Source organism: Brachyistius frenatus, unplaced genomic scaffold (assembly GCF_029030835.1).
Source record: "Brachyistius frenatus isolate BFR_SWC_R1_liver_20210118 unplaced genomic scaffold, ASM2903083v1 Contig_58, whole genome shotgun sequence".
Classification (NCBI taxonomy): domain Eukaryota; kingdom Metazoa; phylum Chordata; class Actinopteri; family Embiotocidae; genus Brachyistius; species Brachyistius frenatus.
Window position 1 is genome coordinate 270,751 of NW_027210657.1, and position 17,527 is coordinate 288,277.

The 17,527-nt window shown below is 40.8% G+C and overlaps 2 protein-coding genes across 9 annotated transcripts in view; both read right to left on the reverse strand.

The window, feature by feature from the left end:
* Window positions 1-589: 589 nt before the first annotated feature.
* On the reverse strand, window positions 590-6,946 carry scamp2l (secretory carrier membrane protein 2, like). Its single transcript, XM_069705605.1, has 9 exons — window positions 6,721-6,946; window positions 5,852-5,929; window positions 5,673-5,759; window positions 4,981-5,110; window positions 4,736-4,864; window positions 4,292-4,451; window positions 3,584-3,685; window positions 2,962-3,079; window positions 590-2,116 (listed from the first exon to the last, which is right to left on the reverse strand). The coding sequence occupies exons 1-9, from the start codon at window positions 6,775-6,777 to the stop codon at window positions 1,961-1,963; spliced, it is 1,017 nt and encodes a 338-aa protein (XP_069561706.1). The 5' UTR covers window positions 6,778-6,946; the 3' UTR covers window positions 590-1,960.
* Window positions 6,947-8,904: 1,958 nt separating this feature from the next.
* Window positions 8,905-17,527, reverse strand: part of myo9aa (myosin IXAa) — a 229,071-nt gene continuing 220,448 nt past the window's right edge. For 6 of the 8 annotated variants that reach the window (XM_069705611.1, XM_069705619.1, XM_069705615.1 and 3 more), the window contains 14 exons: window positions 17,394-17,510; window positions 17,053-17,241; window positions 16,672-16,722; window positions 16,375-16,486; window positions 14,762-14,823; window positions 14,341-14,533; window positions 14,091-14,219; window positions 13,834-13,939; window positions 13,595-13,726; window positions 12,868-12,991; window positions 11,378-11,398; window positions 10,930-11,138; window positions 10,626-10,768; window positions 8,905-10,528 (listed from right to left, as the gene is read on the reverse strand). In XM_069705611.1, the coding sequence (XP_069561712.1) occupies window positions 10,029-10,528; window positions 10,626-10,768; window positions 10,930-11,138; window positions 11,378-11,398; window positions 12,868-12,991; window positions 13,595-13,726; window positions 13,834-13,939; window positions 14,091-14,219; window positions 14,341-14,533; window positions 14,762-14,823; window positions 16,375-16,486; window positions 16,672-16,722; window positions 17,053-17,241; window positions 17,394-17,510 (2,088 nt within the window). In that variant the 3' untranslated portion in view covers window positions 8,905-10,028. The remainder of the gene's footprint in view (window positions 10,529-10,625; window positions 10,769-10,929; window positions 11,139-11,377; window positions 11,399-12,867; window positions 12,992-13,594; window positions 13,727-13,833; window positions 13,940-14,090; window positions 14,220-14,340; window positions 14,534-14,761; window positions 14,824-16,374; window positions 16,487-16,671; window positions 16,723-17,052; window positions 17,242-17,393; window positions 17,511-17,527) is intronic. The other 2 variants (XM_069705614.1, XM_069705613.1) reach the window with 1 other exon arrangement.

Consider the following 17,527-nt stretch of genomic DNA (forward strand, 5'->3'; position numbering starts at 1 on the left):
TTTTCTTTCTGTTTGTCTCCCGTGCTGTACAAGTAAAGACAAAAAATGCCCAATATATATATATATATATTATTATTTTTTAAGAAAAAAAGAAGAAAGAAAGAAAAAATCGTGCAAAATTGACAAACTTCTAACAAGAGAAAAACTGCATAACTCATTCACAGGGACTATAATCTAGTTATGTAGCTCCACTTGTTCATACTGAATGCTAAAACATCCGAGTTCAGTATTATTAAGTCTTTGTAAGCCAATTTTAATCCACGTTTTAACAGAAACAATGAGTTTATTGCATATTAAGACTGTGAACCGATTTCCAACAAATACCCTTCCAGTAAATACATTTTAAATAAGTCACCAATATGTACAACACTCTGATCATGACAGGGAAACTTCATCATAATACAAATAAAGAAAAACAAAATCAGACAAAACACTAATAGTCATCAGCCTTGTGCTTAAATCCCCACACAAAAATTGGTGGGTTATATCTGCTTAAAGGCACCGAGGTTTAACCTAAACAAAGTGTTTCAGTGTTACACTACCATAGGGTCAGAAGTGGACATAGGAGTGGAAGTGGACAGTGTATATATATATATATATATATATACACACACACACACACACACACATAAATGTAAAGACATAAAAAATGCTACAACCTAACAAGTACAACAAGAAAATAGAAACCATCTACAACTAGTCAGCCACACTCGACTATTTTTCTGCAGAAGAATTGAGATGAAAAGTCAAAACAATAGGTAACTGGCAGACACATTTTTTGTTCTTTCAGCTCATTAATGTACTTTTTTTTATGTCTAAAATCTATATCAGTAAATTTACATTAATAAACCTGCACCCTGTCTTTAATTTAATCACAGCAAGGCTTACTATGACAGAAAACCTAAAGGTATTTGTAACAACTCAACATGAATTAAAATATAACATCCCACTGAAACTACATCTTCATTTGCCCTCAGAAGATCAGCTACCTTCACTTCACCACAAATCAGTAGGCTGATAAAAACAGTACAATAAAAAACCTTTATCCCCATCACCTTCATGAATCGTCAGCTCCTCCTATACAGTTTTGTGCACATGGAAACACCAGATTTAGTGAGCAAAATTACAACAGCGCAGTAGTGTAACAGGATGCATCCCATTCTCAAGGGTGTCCAGTCTGCATTAGAAAGTAACTACAAAGTTTAGTGTACGAAATCTATTAAAATGTTTGGGTCAGAATGTTGCACTGGTTAACCTGCAAGCCTCTACGTGCTGCCGTAATGACAAAAATATGCATAAATACATTAAGTGGATCCATCATTCAATGATGGAAAAACATTCTTATGTCAAGTATGTCTTTTGTGTAGTCCAAACTACGCAGTGTTTATCTTCAAGGCAGTATTTTACTTCATCTATAACAGTTAGATAGACAAAATCTTTTTTTCTTTAAATAAATGAATATTTTAATCGCAGATAATCTCACATTTCCCTCTCTTCTACTGTCTTAAATGCATTCCAGGAGCTATGTTGGATCAGGGCGTTGTTGCCAACTCATTTTCTGTCGTACCCGCTCTGCCTCCTGTTTAACTCAGCTTCTGTTTGTGATTTCTTCCGGTACATTTCCCAAAATAACTTCTGACAGCATGAATTTCAAACACGCTGTATAGTAATGAGGTTGGTAAAGAGTTCAGTGAACAACCGAGACATGTTCGAGGTATCATATTCTCCTATAGGACCACTTGCTTGTCTTGGCTCTGTATCTTACCCGCGTATCTTTCAAACTTTAGAGTAGAAGTGGCAAATGGGGACACCTCACTAGGCTGCTCTCTTCATAACTTACTTGGTTTTTGGCCCTTTTCCTTTAAATAATCAAACCCCCCCCTCTAAACCTATTGAATAATGTTTGGTATGCTGCTCAGAGAAAAAACTAGCCTGAGGCACTAAGTGTCTGGGAAACAGTCTAATTTCCCTGGTTCCTTCCAAAGGCTCCCTGGGCAGCAGAGGTGGCAGCGCTGGCTGCGGCGCCCTGGAAGCTTCGGTTGGCCATGACTCCCTGGGAGAACTCCTGCTGGGCCTTGGTGAAGCTGGCACCCGTGTTTCTGTACTTAGAGTGGATCTGGGCCAAAGGGAAAAAGGGAGACAGTTTAGGAAAGTGATCAAAATGTTGAATCATGTATGCTTTTAGGCGACTCGTCTGTGACACTTTGAAAGTGATGCAAGCCTGAGTAAACTCTGAAAACTGTTAACTGGTTCCCGTGAGGTTCCTGTGATTTTCAGGAGGTGGTCCATACTCCACCATGGAGCTCGTGTTTTCAGGCATTAGTAGGAGGATATCTTAAAATGAACGTTGCAGGATAGGTCATAATGTCCAGTTTCAAAACTATTGTACATATTTGAATGAAAAAAGGTGACATTCAATTGCCGATAACTGTGTGAAGTTTAACGCAGATTTGGGTCAAGATGTACATAAAAAAATTTAAAAAATCTCCTCTGCTAAAATAACCAATTCTTGGATGAATTGTGCACGGATGGTGGAGGTTGATTGATTGATTGATTCCTATGTGCAGTTATGATTTTTGGCAGTCGTGTACATCTAGAACACAACAACATGCGTCGCAAACGCTTTTCAGACAAAATAAAATGTCTTGGTACTGGGGCTTTGTTTCTCTCTTTGATCTACATGCACCCTCAGCGATTTGAAGTGAAAACAAACTATACGAGGCCTCAGTGAGAAAACCCATATTGATATACGTTTGGTTTTCTATTTAGTTCAATTAATTACAAGTCCCTGCCATCTTTAATTTTACTGAAAACATTCAGCGCGTGTAGACTGCAACTGACTGAAAAACGGCAAAGTCAGGGTCACGTAACCTGCCCAGAGATACGCGTTATATTAAACTTGACTTGTTGAGGTAGAAATAGAAACCAGATTACCTGCAACAGAAGTGTTAGACAACTTACCATTTTCAGGAGGATGACAGCCAGGATAGCGTTCACAGTGAAAAAACCTGCCACCACCATCATAACCACAGCCACGGCCAGGTTGGTGCGGATCATGCTGATTGAGGAGATCCATCCACTGTGAATGCCAGAGACGTAAAAACAAATGACCACACGCGTGTCATTTCACATGTGTACTGCACAGTATAAAACGAAGAACTTATTGGTATTACAAAATTATCTTAAAATGAATGTACTCAAGAGAAATGAGCCAACATCTTAGTCTGCTCCAGTGACCGATGAATGAAGCATGAAGTTTGAAAAAGTGAAAAAGACGGAAAACTGAAAAGTTTGAAACATTACATGTGACAGAAAAGAAACCCAAAGAGAAAAGATCCACACACTTACAAAGCAGCGACGCAGACAAGTTAGGTCAGCAGGAATCTGTCAAAGAAATGCAAGAGAGGAGATACAGAGGAAGAAAAACACACACGAACAAAGACGTGTGAATGATGAAACACACTGACCCATGCATACACACATTTACTATGAATCTACCCAAAGCAGCCGTCGCATCCACATTAATGAAAATAGAAAGCTGCTGTCTCGTACACTTACAATAGTTAAAATAGTTCTCACTGACCTGTTTCCCCACCTGGGAATCCCCACAGATTGGATGATGTACACCGCCACTTGGAAGAAAAAGACAAAAAAGAAGAAAAAGAAGCTGACGGAGCTGTCCGACCTGAAGGAGGAAAGATAGACAAAACGGAAGGACATATTAGTGATGTTATTTGTTTTTTTAAGAGGTTTGTTGTCTGACAGAATATTAGATAAGAGATAACGATGTTACACTTGACATGAATACATACAAAAAAACAAGTCAGGAGAACATGTGCAATTTGAAGCCTCTAGATAAATATAATTAAATAAATGCAACTTTTTTCTCAGACTAAAGAAAGAAACAATAGTTTGCAGTGTTTTTGGAGTACGGTGAATATTTAAATGTTTTTCCAGGCAGTGCGCCTCTGCAGAGAACATAAGTCTTGGAGAAAACACTTTTATGTGGAAAAAAAAAAAAAATCAAAATATCAAACTAAGACCAAATTCTGAGCCTAGTATTTCCGACTATTTCTAATGCAGAGTAAAGTGTCACTTCCTCTAAATCTGGCTCTCACTTCACAAACTTACTAAACATTAAAGAAAACAAAACTCCAGTTCATCCACTAATTCATCTGCACGTGTCCCCAATTTTACTGCTTGTGCAACAGAACAGTTACAACGAGTCCTGTACACGACGCCACATCAAAGAATATTTCATCATCAGGGCAAGGCTAACATCACGGTGTACCTGAAGGCCTTGTAGACGGGCCTGTACCAGCAGATGAAGGACACCGGAGTGAAGAGGAGGAACCAAAGGATGGACAGACCAAAGTCAACACCGTTCTGAGCGTCCGCGGTAAAGTAAGCCAGGCAGGCCAGCAGGTTGAGGAAGAGTGTGGCGCTGTGGACTGGAGAGACGCACAGGAAAACCAGTGAGCTGGACGGATAATGGTGAACTGGGAACAATTTAAGACATCGACCTGCAGGACGAACAAACCACTCTGCTTTTGAAGAGCTACAAAATAAGAGCATCTAGAGAAACTCAGGATAGCATGCTGGAAATCAGTCACTTTAGTTCTGAGTTTTAAAAGGACAACTTTTTTTTACGTACAATATCAATCATAGTTTCCAACAGATCAATGACTCTTTCTTATAAAACAATTGACCAGATAGTTCATGCAGGGTTACGTACACATCCAGAGGTAGTACATTCTCTTGCAGATCCTGCGGTAGTCCTCAGGGATTTCCTCCTCAAAGTCCTGATAGAAGCAGGGCCTCACGGGGAAGAACTTCGGTAGAGGTGGCCAGTTGTTCTCTTTAGCTGACGGACAAGGATTAAACAACTGGATTATCATTTTGAGTGTCGTGTTAAACGTTATTGTTCACATCTGCAACATATTTCACTTGCAACTGCTTCAAACAACCGCAGCCGCTTACCTCCAGTGTTCGTCGCTCTGCCCACGTTCCTGTTCTGAAGCTCCTGCTCCTTCCGGTCCAGCTCGGCTGCTTTCCTCTCCAGCTCCTCCTGCTGTTTGATCAGGTTAACCTGGGCAGCAGCTGCAGTCGCCTGGTGGGTGATGGAAGGGCTGAACTCTTAACATTGTGTTCAATATTGTCACTGCATCACTACAATTTTTACTCCTAGTCGCCATGTGATGGGAAATTCATCAACTAGTCTACATGCGGCCTCCACGACGCTCCTAATACGGCCGTGTAGGTTCTCCTAATTTGTAACAACTGACTCACTATTGTAGCCTGACAGATGTGTATAAAAAAAAAATCAGGCAACACTGTTACTCAGTTTGAGCACGAATATGTTAACTACAGTTCAATGGATCCTCATTAATAATTTTTGGTGGGAAACTATTTCACTGTATATATTGCTGTCAGGTTAAAAAAGAAAACATCAATATTATCTTCAAAAATGAACTATTGTTAAAGCTTTCTTTTTTACTACCACAATTCACTCATTCACTTAAAGTCCATTTATTTAAACTGTCAACTCCTAAAGGCTGATGAACTCTGGGTAATGAATCTCAACTGACGTGCTGAATAAAACTGCTGCCATGTGATTTCCAACCAGCTCATTTCATTCCCTTTTTATTTGCAAATGTGTGTGTCCGACTCACTTGCGCACTCAAATCCACAGACGTCTGCAGGATGGCGGGCTGAGAGGTAGCAGCAGAGATGGGGATGGTCGTGGCAGATTGGTCTCCCTGTGAGACGATTGAAGCAATAACAAACTCTCAGGAGGTGGAACACCAACGCAGCGCCATCAGCAGTAGCATTAAAAACACAGAGAACTAACCATGTCAGGTGCAGAGAATGGGTTGAAGTCCCCGGTGCCGTCATTGGGTCTGCTGGTGGCCTGTGTGACTGAGGCATCCTGGAAAAAAGAGATCAAACGTTGCTGTACCCGCGTGTGTTGCTGAAGAAGCCTGAAGAAGCCGTGACCTCTCCGGTTTTATGTGGTTCGACTTGAGCAGATTCCAATCCTGTCCTGGCAGGAAGAATTGGTGAACTGTCTCACACCGCATTAACTATGAATGAACTCTAGGCCCTGAACTACATTTGCTTCAGTTAAAGGACAATTTTAAATGTTTAAACAAGCAAATGGCGCTTTATCTTCAAGTAAACATCTCAGAGACTTGTTCATCCATTACTTCCTGAGGCTATAAGTTGTGAAAACACGGGGATGTGGTTAAAAACACTGAGAAACAAACGCAAACCAACTAGTTAAGTTACACACACACACACACACACACACACACAAACAAAAAGACATTAAATCCCACATTGTCACTTAAAGTGTTAGTTTACAAAATCTATCTTTTGTTTTTATATCATTTCCATGTGGAAGAGGAGTCGCAGTTGACGGCTAAATATCAGCAGGCACCTGTTCGCGGCTCTGCTCACCTGCGCAGGTGAGTTAACGTCCCACGTACCGCGTAAATGCACCGTTTTACAGATAATCTTTCATAAACGGCCTCTAAAATGGACCGAAACGTGTCATACTTCACATTAGGGACTATTCTTGGCCAGGAAATGCTGAGGCCAAACCCAGCAACCAACCAAACAGGTTTTTGTTGTAGCATATCTCTTTTCAGCCTCCCTTCATCTTACACACATAAAAGCTCAAGAAACCCTCGACTTGCAGACACAAAACACGTCTCTCACCTGGAAGGGATTCACGTCCACTGGGTCAGCGAAGGGGTTGCTGTCAAATCCCGACATTGCGGAGAAAAGTTAGATGTTTCGCGGAATAAACACAACAGCTCCCGTCTGCTGCTCCTGATGGTGCTGCGTGAAGCCGGACGTCTGCGCGAAGCGCATGCGTCGCACGATAGGTGGGGCGCGTCACCGGAGGCGGTCCCGAGTCATTTCTAATCAATTAGCCCACCTTTTTTTTTTGTTTTTTTTTTTGAAATAATGTGAATTGGCTTCAGATGTGCGGTTTCTCGTGACAGTCTGTTCAGCCCCACTCATGTCTGTCTTGAAATTTGGTTCGGTCTACTTTAACAAACCCACAAAGTGAGCTCTTTAAAAAAACAAACAACAACAAAAAAAAACCCATTATTCTGGTCCAGGAGGTGCCTTTAAGTGCTGTCGGAATAATGACTTACTTAAACACCTGAACAAACCTGAGGTGAACAGGATTAGGCGAGTTATATCACAGGTCTGCCTGCCATGTTATGGGCGCTTATTTCTTCACAGTGTTGTACTGTTTGCAGAACTTTGTGCCTCTTGCTTAAAAATAGCCAATCAATTAAATTTAGTTTTATAGCCACCACCTACCTGCAGATAGCCTACATTTAGTAAACATGACAAAAAAGATGGTGTATTAGGCCAACAACAAAGTAGTGGACTACAGTTTTCATCTTTTGATTTATCTTATATATTTAAAAAAAAAAAAAAAAATACTACTGCGTCAAGACTACATTTAAATTAAGGTGCGTTCTGTTGTTACACAAACCTTAAAACATTATACTTTTTCTCCCATTAACAACTAACTAAATGCCATGATTTTCTTGATTGTAATACTATACAAAATATGAATGTCAAATCAGTAGATGTAATTTCTATAACAACAAAAATCCACTGGCATAAATATTGGGTTGAGAAACTCCGATTATAATATAATATTATTATATTACTTTTCAGGACAGAAGAAACACCTACCAATGGATGTAAAAAGGGATAAACAACTGAACATTTTTAAACAGTACATTACCTTTCTGTCCAAGAGGAAGAAGTCTTAACTCAGGTCTTACTTCAGTTCCCAGAAGAAGACAGTCGATCTCTAAAGAAAAAAAACTAAAGACATGCAGGAACTGAAACTGTAACATAAATCCCCCAGTTATAAAATATGGTAAAATGCATTAAGACATAGCCACTGACAAGGTAAATACTCTACAATATACAAATCATCAGACCAATACAAATTATGATCAGTCATTTATAAAATGTGTCTTGGGACCTCAACTGTGTTGCTAAAAGTGCAATGTCAATTAAAACATACATTCAGGGACATCATAACAGCCTTTTCTTAAAGTGAGTGTTTATAACTTTTACTGAACTGTTGCTACTGTGGTGACAAATACAGAATAATGGTCAAGACTACAATGTAGTGAAACAGCAGCACACGTCGAGAAGAGTCAAAAGTTAGCAAATCAACTGGTGACACTTGAAGTGTCAGTTAGCCATCATAAGTTACTGGTCATAGCAGGGAAACTGTGTTTACTGAAGGTGTTTTACATTCCTTACATCCTCCATCTTGTATCGGTACGAGATATGACATTATTTCTTCTTTCTAAAGCTTCATGGTCTCATTTTACAAATTATTATCTTGCTAATTGTACTGGTTTGTATCGTATTCGTTTTGCAAAGATACACAATGAAATTATTCACCATGGATCATTGAAACTAACCAATAATGACACCAAAATCATCTCATGGATCAGGTACTGAGTTTGGGTTTGAATATAGCATTTTTTCGGTGTTATTTTTCTGAGAATACATTTTGACACGTTATAGTCGGGACGAGGCAGAGTTGTAATAAAGATGAAGATGGCAGGATACCATTTAGCTGCTTCAGTTTCATGTACAGCGCATGCTTCCTCTATTACATCTAACTGGGTGTCAGATTATAACAAAGCCCTTGTTGATGTTACTAATAACCCCTATCTACCGTGACAAGTAATTCTGCTGCAGAAAAAGGTTTATATTTATGTGTCATCTCCTTTGACAGTGCTGAAAAATTCTAACAATGACAAGTTGTTAAATATTTCAACATGAAATTAGGAAAAATACACTCGACATAAACATAAACACACACATTAATAATGACAAAAGACATGACGCTTTTATGTTCTTGCTTGTTGCTATTGAGCAAACAGTTTATAGACAGGAGGGGATGGCTTTGGGAGTGGGTGGGTAACAATAGATCTCAAGAATAGAATGGCATTTGTCCACTATATACTGTACATATGAACTGTACATTACAATTGTTGTATGGCTGTTGAGCAGTGAATGCAGGAATATAATACACATCCGAGCATTCTTAAAGAGCTGGGATCCCCTTGGCTGGAATACACACCAGCTGATTGGTCCCTTTGATGGCGGTATTTCCCTTGTGAGGGGGGAAAAAAAAAAAAAAAGCAGCACAAACTCAAAAAAACACTTGAAGTGGTTTTCGCTTTCTCACACACACATACAGTCACGCATGAACGCTCCGCACATGCACACACACAAATGTAGCATCCACTGCCCAAATCTGAACATCTCTGTCCAAGATATTCAAAAAAAAAAAAAAGAAAAAGATAAATATCTGACTTCAACTACCCAGCAGGAGCTGGTGTTCCGGCTTTGTACAGTATTTATACCTGTATATTATATGCAATAAAGAATTTCTGTGACATTAAAATTTATTAAATAGGGAAAAAATATTTTTGTAATAACAGAGCATCCATTGCTAACAATGATTGTAATGAACTGTAAACTCATAAAGCAGCTAATAATTCTGAGCTTTAAGTTCACTGTAACGACTCATGGTGGCTGATTTCTTCTCATCTCCTGGAGTACACTGCTTCAGCTTTCCAGCTCTGTAACATTCCCTGATGCCGAGTGGTCTTCGGCATATTCCAACGTTCCCTTTTCTCTGTCCTCCTGCTCAGTGTGTCTCGTCTTGGCGCCGAGTAAAGAGCTGCCAAGGCACTGTGAGAGCATGGGTGGCAGTTTTAGTCCACAGAAGAGGAGCCCTTCCACCGATTGCTGTCCCTCCGCCAGACATACCTCCCCTCACATCTGGAGGTGGAAACACTATACACGGACCTTGGGGACACTTCTTTGCAGACTTAGACAAAGAAAGGCTAAAAGCAAGAGTGCTTTGAGGAGTGGACATCAGTTGCCATTATTTTACCTCCCGTTGAGAACATACGTGTCTGCGTGGGAGTTGGATAGGGAGTGCTTTGGTGAGTAAGTGTCCTTCATACCATGAATTCATTGCTGCCGTACAACACCAGGTGCTGCGGTATGTCTGGAGGGTCCCTGCTGTGCCCACTGCCTTCTCTGGAGTGCCTCAGGGTTGAATGCCGGGCTCCCTTAAGTTTCTGTTTGCCCTTCTCCGGATTGTAGGTGCCTCGGCTGGTAAACTGGGGTCTTTCGTCATACGGGCCTTCCTGATCTCCCGTCGAGCTGCCGTCTAAGCTTTCAGATCGAGAGGACTGAGATGCATTCAGAGACTGGGCCTGGGCCGGACCTGGACTTGAGCCCCCAGTGGGTGACTTGGAGTGGAAACGAAACCGTCGGGTGGTGGCCGAGGAGGAGGCGGACGAAGGGTGGAAGTGGGACGAGGATGAGAAGGAGGAAACACTGGAACATGAGTCTACAGAGTCCAGGGAGTCGGGCTGCCGTCGGAGAGCACGGCGCCGGGGGCTCTTCCCGTCGGATCTCCGAGGCCACGGGGAAGTCAGCCCTGGACCTCTCTCTGAAATGACAGGGAGAGACGTGGTTTTATTTCTGATTACACACAAGAACTATTACACACTGAACGATGAGTTATGATTTCCTGTATAATGACATACCAGAAAAGTCAGAAATAGTTTCCTCCGAGTCCACATTGAGGTTTTCAGAGCTGTCAGCGGTACCGATCGAGGCCTCTGACTCCAGCGTCTCATCATCTGACGCTCGTGGCTCCAGACTCAGCATCTCGAAAGTCAGCTCCTCTCTACAGAAGACAACATTAACCAGATTCAAAAATAACCTGAGCACACGAGACAGCTAGAATCAATAACACACAGAAATATTTCCAAATCAGTTTTTCCGATACACAGTTTGTATGACTCCTAATTTTGAGTCATTAAAAAAAAATCATGTCGAATTATGTACTTCTCTTTCTGCAGGTTTTCAATCTGCTCTGTCAGCACTCTCTCTTCCTGCTGCATGGCCGCCTGCTGATGGTCTGAGATCTCAACGATCGACTCCGCTCCCTCTTCGCCGCCGCTCTCTTCGGTCACGCTGTCAGTCACCGACGGCAGCCGTGGACTGACGGGAGGCGACGGGGTGTGGTAGCTCAGTCGCTGTACGTGGCCTTTGCCCTGATGAGCAAATGGAGGGCAGATGTTGTCTTCTCACAAAGGCCATGATCATATTACATTCGTGCTTCATAAAAAAAAAAACGTCGATCATCCCAAAATGAAAACGTTGTCATGTGCAGTACATTCCAGCACATTTAGCAGGGAGATACCCACTGAACCACAAACGACCAGCTGAGTTTAAACACAGTACAACACCACAGCCCAAAGAGAAATACACCACAACGATACACAAACTTTACCTTTTTAGCTGCGTTTGGTTGCTTTGAAAATTGACAAGAAGAAAAAAAAATAGAAGAATCAACAATGCCAGATTCATAACGATCAATTTTAATGTGCAGTAATAATCTGTCAAATTGACTGCTTTACTGCCTTATTACATCTTTTTCTAGATTACTGACATATAATGTACACATTTCAGTTTGTCAATCAGATCTCAAAATCAAAGCTAATAGTAACAATACCACTGTTGTGTGATATTGTTATGGTATGTCAAAGGAAAATGTACAAGAGTCATCCAAAAAAAATAAATGATGATATACAGTATGTCCATAATTTACCAAGAGAAAGTAACGACACAAGTTAAACCAGACTCCAATTTCTTATTTTGGATTTCTTAGGGATCTAAGCTCTTCAGTATTTGCCTCTAAAACTGAAAATGTTAAAATTTTTATGGATTTTAAGTCACATGCTGTGTTCCAAATGGTGTAAGTGCGTTCCCACTGCCAAGTATGGAAACCTGCAGTGCACTACAAGTGCAGGATGATGCACTCAAAACGGTCCAAAAAAAACCAACAACAACAAAAAAAACGGTCGGCGTCTCGGCTACGTACAGGAAGGGGCGGGACCAGTGACATAAAGAATTTTCAAATTAAGGCATCTGAGGAAGCAGTAGCTGTTCCTAAAAACCACACAAAAGTGTCTCTTTTGCACTTGTGCTGCTGGATAAAAAACATAAATGTGTTTGTGTTAAACAGAGGCCACAAAAACTCGTTAATTTCTTGGTAAAATAATTAAAGCTGCAGACATGTTGGCAGATGATATATTCACATGCTGAGTTTATATTCTCTCGGTGTGCGATTTGAGACAACAGTAGTCTGTCGAAATTCAAGTACTACACAAGTAAGAGTCCTAACATCTAAGAGCACTATTTATTAGTGTACTAAGGGAAGAATGCCATTTCAAACACAGCAATAAAATATGACTTGATATGAAAAATGTTTTTGTTTGTTCCATACGCCACATAGCATAAAGAAAATCAAATTAGAAGCAACTGTATGACCGTATAATGTCCTTACTTTCATCCACAAGAATCGGTAAAAGAATATAGTCGACAACATCCAAAAACAAAAAAAAGTGAAGCAATGACTCATGCTTTGGGGGATGGAGAACACAGATGTTAATAATTGAAGAGATGTGCAGGAACCACAAGAACATCACCACTGGATGATGGTTTGGAGATGCAATCCATGGTGTGTGTATACATACCATAGTGTGCATTATGCTCATAAATCTAACAGCTATTAGTACAGGTCTCTGGGTAAAGGAAAGGACATGTTAGGGCAGAGATTCTGGAGAGGAGAAACTCTGCTTATAAAAAGGGAGGAAATCACGGGAAGGGGTAGCAGTGAAGGCGTTTTCAGGATGGCCGAGTCAGGTAGGTTTAGCAAAGACTCAGTAAATAGGTTATTGCTCGGATAACAGTGGGATTAGTCGTAATGTTGGATCTTACCATCGACCGTCGAATGAGGGTCAGTTTGCATTTGGCCTTATTCTCAGCAAACTCCAGGGTGCTGATGTCCTTTAGTCGCACTCTGTACTTATTCATCTGCTCACAGATGATAAGTTCTACACACCTATGAACAGATGGCAAAAGACAAAATCACTTCAGAGTCACTGGAAATACTTAAGTTTATAACAAAGTTATTCAAAAACCCTCTCTACACAGTTGTGGACCGATACAGTACAATATGTGCCTTGTATTTGCCATTGGGCTAATTGTCCCCATTCTTCCTGTCAAGACAATACATTTATGCCCAATTTATGCGCTCATGCGATTGACTTTATGCACCATCAGTGGGGAAACCTGCAGCAATGCAAGTCGAATTAAGATTTATTTTATTGACCTAATATCATTATGCAAGTTATGCTGTGAGCTTTTAGACACGGACAACACGAGGCTACAGTGACAGTAAACCCAAAAGACCACTTCAGCTGAGTTACGCTTTGACTGATGACTTTACTTGTCGAGCGTCACTTTTTCTCTTCCTATTAAAAAAAAAAAAAACTTTTTCCCTCCTTAATAAATCTTGATAAAGTAGCTGCTGAAAGAGTTTGTTCATTGTTCTCACCTAAAATAGATGAATTTAACTTAATATGCATTCCAATTTCCCCCCACACTTTCCACAACCTTGGGCAGAGCAGAGGGTTTATTTGATAAACATGAAGTATATTATTACGCTGTTGTCTTGCTGATGTCCTGGACACTCTGCAGTGGATCAATGGTGTCGGGGCAGCGAAGGATGCAGGGTGCAAAAACTATAGCCAAGGCATTAGCTGACATACGGTTTGTATCCTCTTGCAAGGCGATCCTGAAAGCATGAATTCAGTATTAGAATAATCCATCATGAATTAAATTAAGCCGCTCCATATATTAAGTCTAACATTAGCATAATAAGAGATTTCTTTTTTTCATTACCTGACAAGATGAAATATGAGGCGTTCCAAGGTGTTTAGGTGCGTTCTGCTGAGCTGGTCAATAACTGAATACACTCCTCTGATCATTTCCTTTTTATCCTTCAAACCTGAGGAGGCATTCGCACAAGACAAATCACCATTTACTGTTTCAGCAGGCAAGTACATTTCCCGCTGTTAGCAGTAATAAATCGTTATTGTGGAGCAAATATCAAGTGAGACGCAACTGAAGCACGACGGTGCTGAATGTCCACCACCTACCCATGGCACGTATGAACTCCTCGTAGAGCTCGAATGTCATCAGAGGATTGGGCAGGTCTCTGAGCCACTGCTTGAAAACACTGGCGATAACATGGATGTTGTAGTCGTCCAGATTCATGTTGTCCACATCTGTGCGGTCCCCGTAGAGAATGCAGAGAAACCACATCAACACTTTGTAAATCACATTTAATCCTTTTGTCACCTGGGTTTTTAAAGCCAACACGCATCATTAACCTGCCGGCTGACCCACCTGTGTCCAACCCCTGCTTGAGTTCCCTAATTTTGTTGGTGGAACCCGACTTCCTGTATATTCCTTCGGTGTAGAGGCCGTGCATCTCAATGTAGTTAATGAGCTTCTCTACGACCAGGGGCACCGTCCTCTCGTCGTTAGTCAGACGAGAAACTTCCACTCCGAACTGTCTGGAGGAAAGCTCCGGATCAAACTGTTCACAGACACAAATATAATATACTCTTATTAACACATCCACATGTTGAGTATACACATGCAAACATTTTTCAAAATTTACATCCCGAGTCCGTTGTCTTTCAAGATCGATCACTGTTGGTGTGTTATGAGGCACAAATACCATCAGCTCTTTTACATAAACCCGCAGTAACACAATTAATGTCATGGGATGTTATTGTGAGGGTGCACAATATGGCCGACTCACCTTCTTACTGCATTTAGTAGTCATCTTCTGGCAGCACTTTCTGTGGCAGGCGTAGCGGCACACTGGAGAAACACAGCCAGAGAGATCAAACAAGTCATTTCTATTATCCACAGAAAGGCAGTGCCTCCTCATTATTCAGCAGAAGCTGGCGAAAAAAGACAACAACAAAAAAATCGAAACTGCTATTGCTCGAGAGACCATAGGGCCGTTGGCCGGCGTGAAGAAAACATCCTGTGCGGATAAAGGACAAACTGTGTGGAGAAATCTCTGGAGAGAAAGAGACGCAGACCCCATGAGTCCAGTTGAAAACAATCTGATTAGGGATGAGGAGGGAGGGAGGGCGGGGCTCGATCTCTGAGGTCACACCGAGCTCTGCGTGTGTGCGTATGTGTGTGTTTGTGTGTGTGTGTGTCCGTGAGAAATCCAGAGATGTTTGTGCATATGTGTGTGTGTGTGTGTGTGTGTGTGTGTGTTGTGTGTGTGTGTGTGTGTGTGTCCGTGAGAAGTCGTGTGTGTGTGTGTGTGTGTGTGTGTGTGTGTGTGTGTGTGTGTGTGTGTGTGTGTGTGTGTGTGTGTGTGTAAAGTCCAGAGATGTTTGTGTGTGTATTTTTGGTCATTCATTTTTGGTATGAAAAGCAATTTCTTTTACATCGCAAAACTAAAATTCTACAATTCTCGTGTTGTGGGGACATAAATGTTTTAACACTGTGGGGACTTCGTTTTGGGGACAAAAAGTACATCCACATAATGTAAATTAATACATTTTAGGGTAGACACTTGGTTTAAGGGTTAGATAAAGGTTAAGTTTCATTCATATAAGAATAAAGTCAAGTTTCCAGGAAATGCATGTAAGTCAGTGTCATGTCCTCTGAAGTGATGAAAACATCCCTCTGCATGTGTGTGTGTGTGTGTGTGTGTGTGTGTGTGTCAGGGTACAAACACTCACTAACAGCAGCTTTAAGGACATTTCAATTTCTACCACTAAAATTGAAAAACCAAAAATTCTACCAGCAGAAGGTGTTTTAGGAGTAAATCAGAAACCTTCTTCTTCCTCATGTTCATATCCAATAAAGAAAGTGTAGTAAAATATTTCAGTTGAAATTTACTATTGCATCAACCTGAACACCCACCACAGGCCTTTTCTCTTTGTGTGAGATGATGGTGTCCTTTCATCATCTCACATTTTAAGGCCGTAAAAGACCACTTTCATTATCAATTAACCTCAAGATTATTTTGACAATTAACTGATCTCATTTGTTCCGGTGAGAAAATACTGTCATCATGAGTTCGCAGAGCATAAAATGACAGTCAAAGACATCCAGTTTTTACTACGTAAAACAGAGAAAGCAGCAAATCACAGTGAAGTAACTGGAACAAGCAATGTTTTTACTTGATAAATGACAAAATCCATTTACTTAATTATTATATGATGATTAATTTTCTTTCAGTTAAGCATTTCTGCATGAGCGTCTTCTAATTAGAAAAACAACAACTTATTTTTACACCATTCATGACCTTCAAAATCGTAGATTTAAGGGCAGTTTTTCTATGCTGTATGAAATTCAGGGATTCATGAGGTGTTCTGGTTTGCAGGTGTGATATTCTGCACTCACATTTGCACACGCAGGCACGGTCCATCATCCAGATGAGTGAAGAGCAGTATTCACAGTATGTGGGGATGCTGTACTGGGTGGACTTGAAGATGTGGCCATTATGCTCCTCCACCTGCAGAGAGCAGCAGAGCACAGGTTCATTTCTCTGTTTTCCTTTATTTTTACAGCCTTGTGTATTCTATCAGATGTTTGCTTTAAAATGTTGTTATTTAAGCTGTTGTTGAAGATGGAGTCATAGAAGACTGGATGTGTTTCCTCTGTTGTGCCCAATGTTGGTGAGAATGAGGAGAAACTTACAATGTCAATGTCCTTCTTCCTCCGTTTTTTGCGTTCGGGTTTAGGAGCCGGCTGCAGTCAAAGAAAAGAAAAGAAAGAAAACAAACACATTTTTTTTTTAGTATTCATCAAAGCATCAAAAATAAATATTAACATGATGTACAGCATTGACTGAATCGCTTTTGCAAACCGAAGTATGTGACAAAGTTTGTAAAAATGTAAATAGTCATTATACACCTAATATTCTTATTGGAACAACCAATGCATTTATTTCTTTACCTTCACCCAAAAGTAAATTAATTCAAAGGAGTCTAAAATGTCTGTTGACAGTTTTGACATCATCCATACTCCCAAACGGCCTCTATTCCCCCGAGCGGTCAGGAGGCCGCTACACGTCTTTACCTTGCCGAGTGTGCTGTCCAGAGGTTTGTACTCGGTCATGAACTCATCCAGGAACACTTTAAAGGTGTTGACCCACACTCTGACCGGAGACTCCCTCCAGTCCCTCTGCTCCTGACGCATGGTCTTCTCCAAGATGTGCTCAAACAGAGCGTAAAGGTCTTTGTAGCGGATACTCTTACCGTCATCCATCTAGGGAGAAAAAACATCAGGGTGTGCTTTTAAAACATAACGCTCCGGCATAAAACAACTGGACTAAGAATAAATATCCGGAAAGTGGTGACGATAATTCAAAGGAATACTTTGTAGTGTTGAGGGATAACTTATGCAGCGTTGACACTTACTGCAAGCGCCGTGGAGTAAGAGTTGAAGATGTTTAGACGAAATTCCTTCAGAGCCTTTTTAAACACAACGTCCACCATGGTGTCCTTCTTACTGTCCTCAGTGTCCAAGTCGTTGATCTAAAACGTGACACCAC

Coding starts and splice junctions, on each gene's coding strand:
- scamp2l (XM_069705605.1), bottom strand. CDS start 6,777: ATGTCGGGATTTGACAGCAACCCCTTCGCTGACCCAGTGGACGTGAAT. Junction 5,930..6,720: donor TGGACGTGAATCCCTTCCAG/GTGAGAGACGTG, acceptor TCTTTTTTCCAG/GATGCCTCAGTCACACAGGC. Junction 5,760..5,851: donor CATTCTCTGCACCTGACATG/GTTAGTTCTCTG, acceptor ATCGTCTCACAG/GGAGACCAATCTGCCACGAC.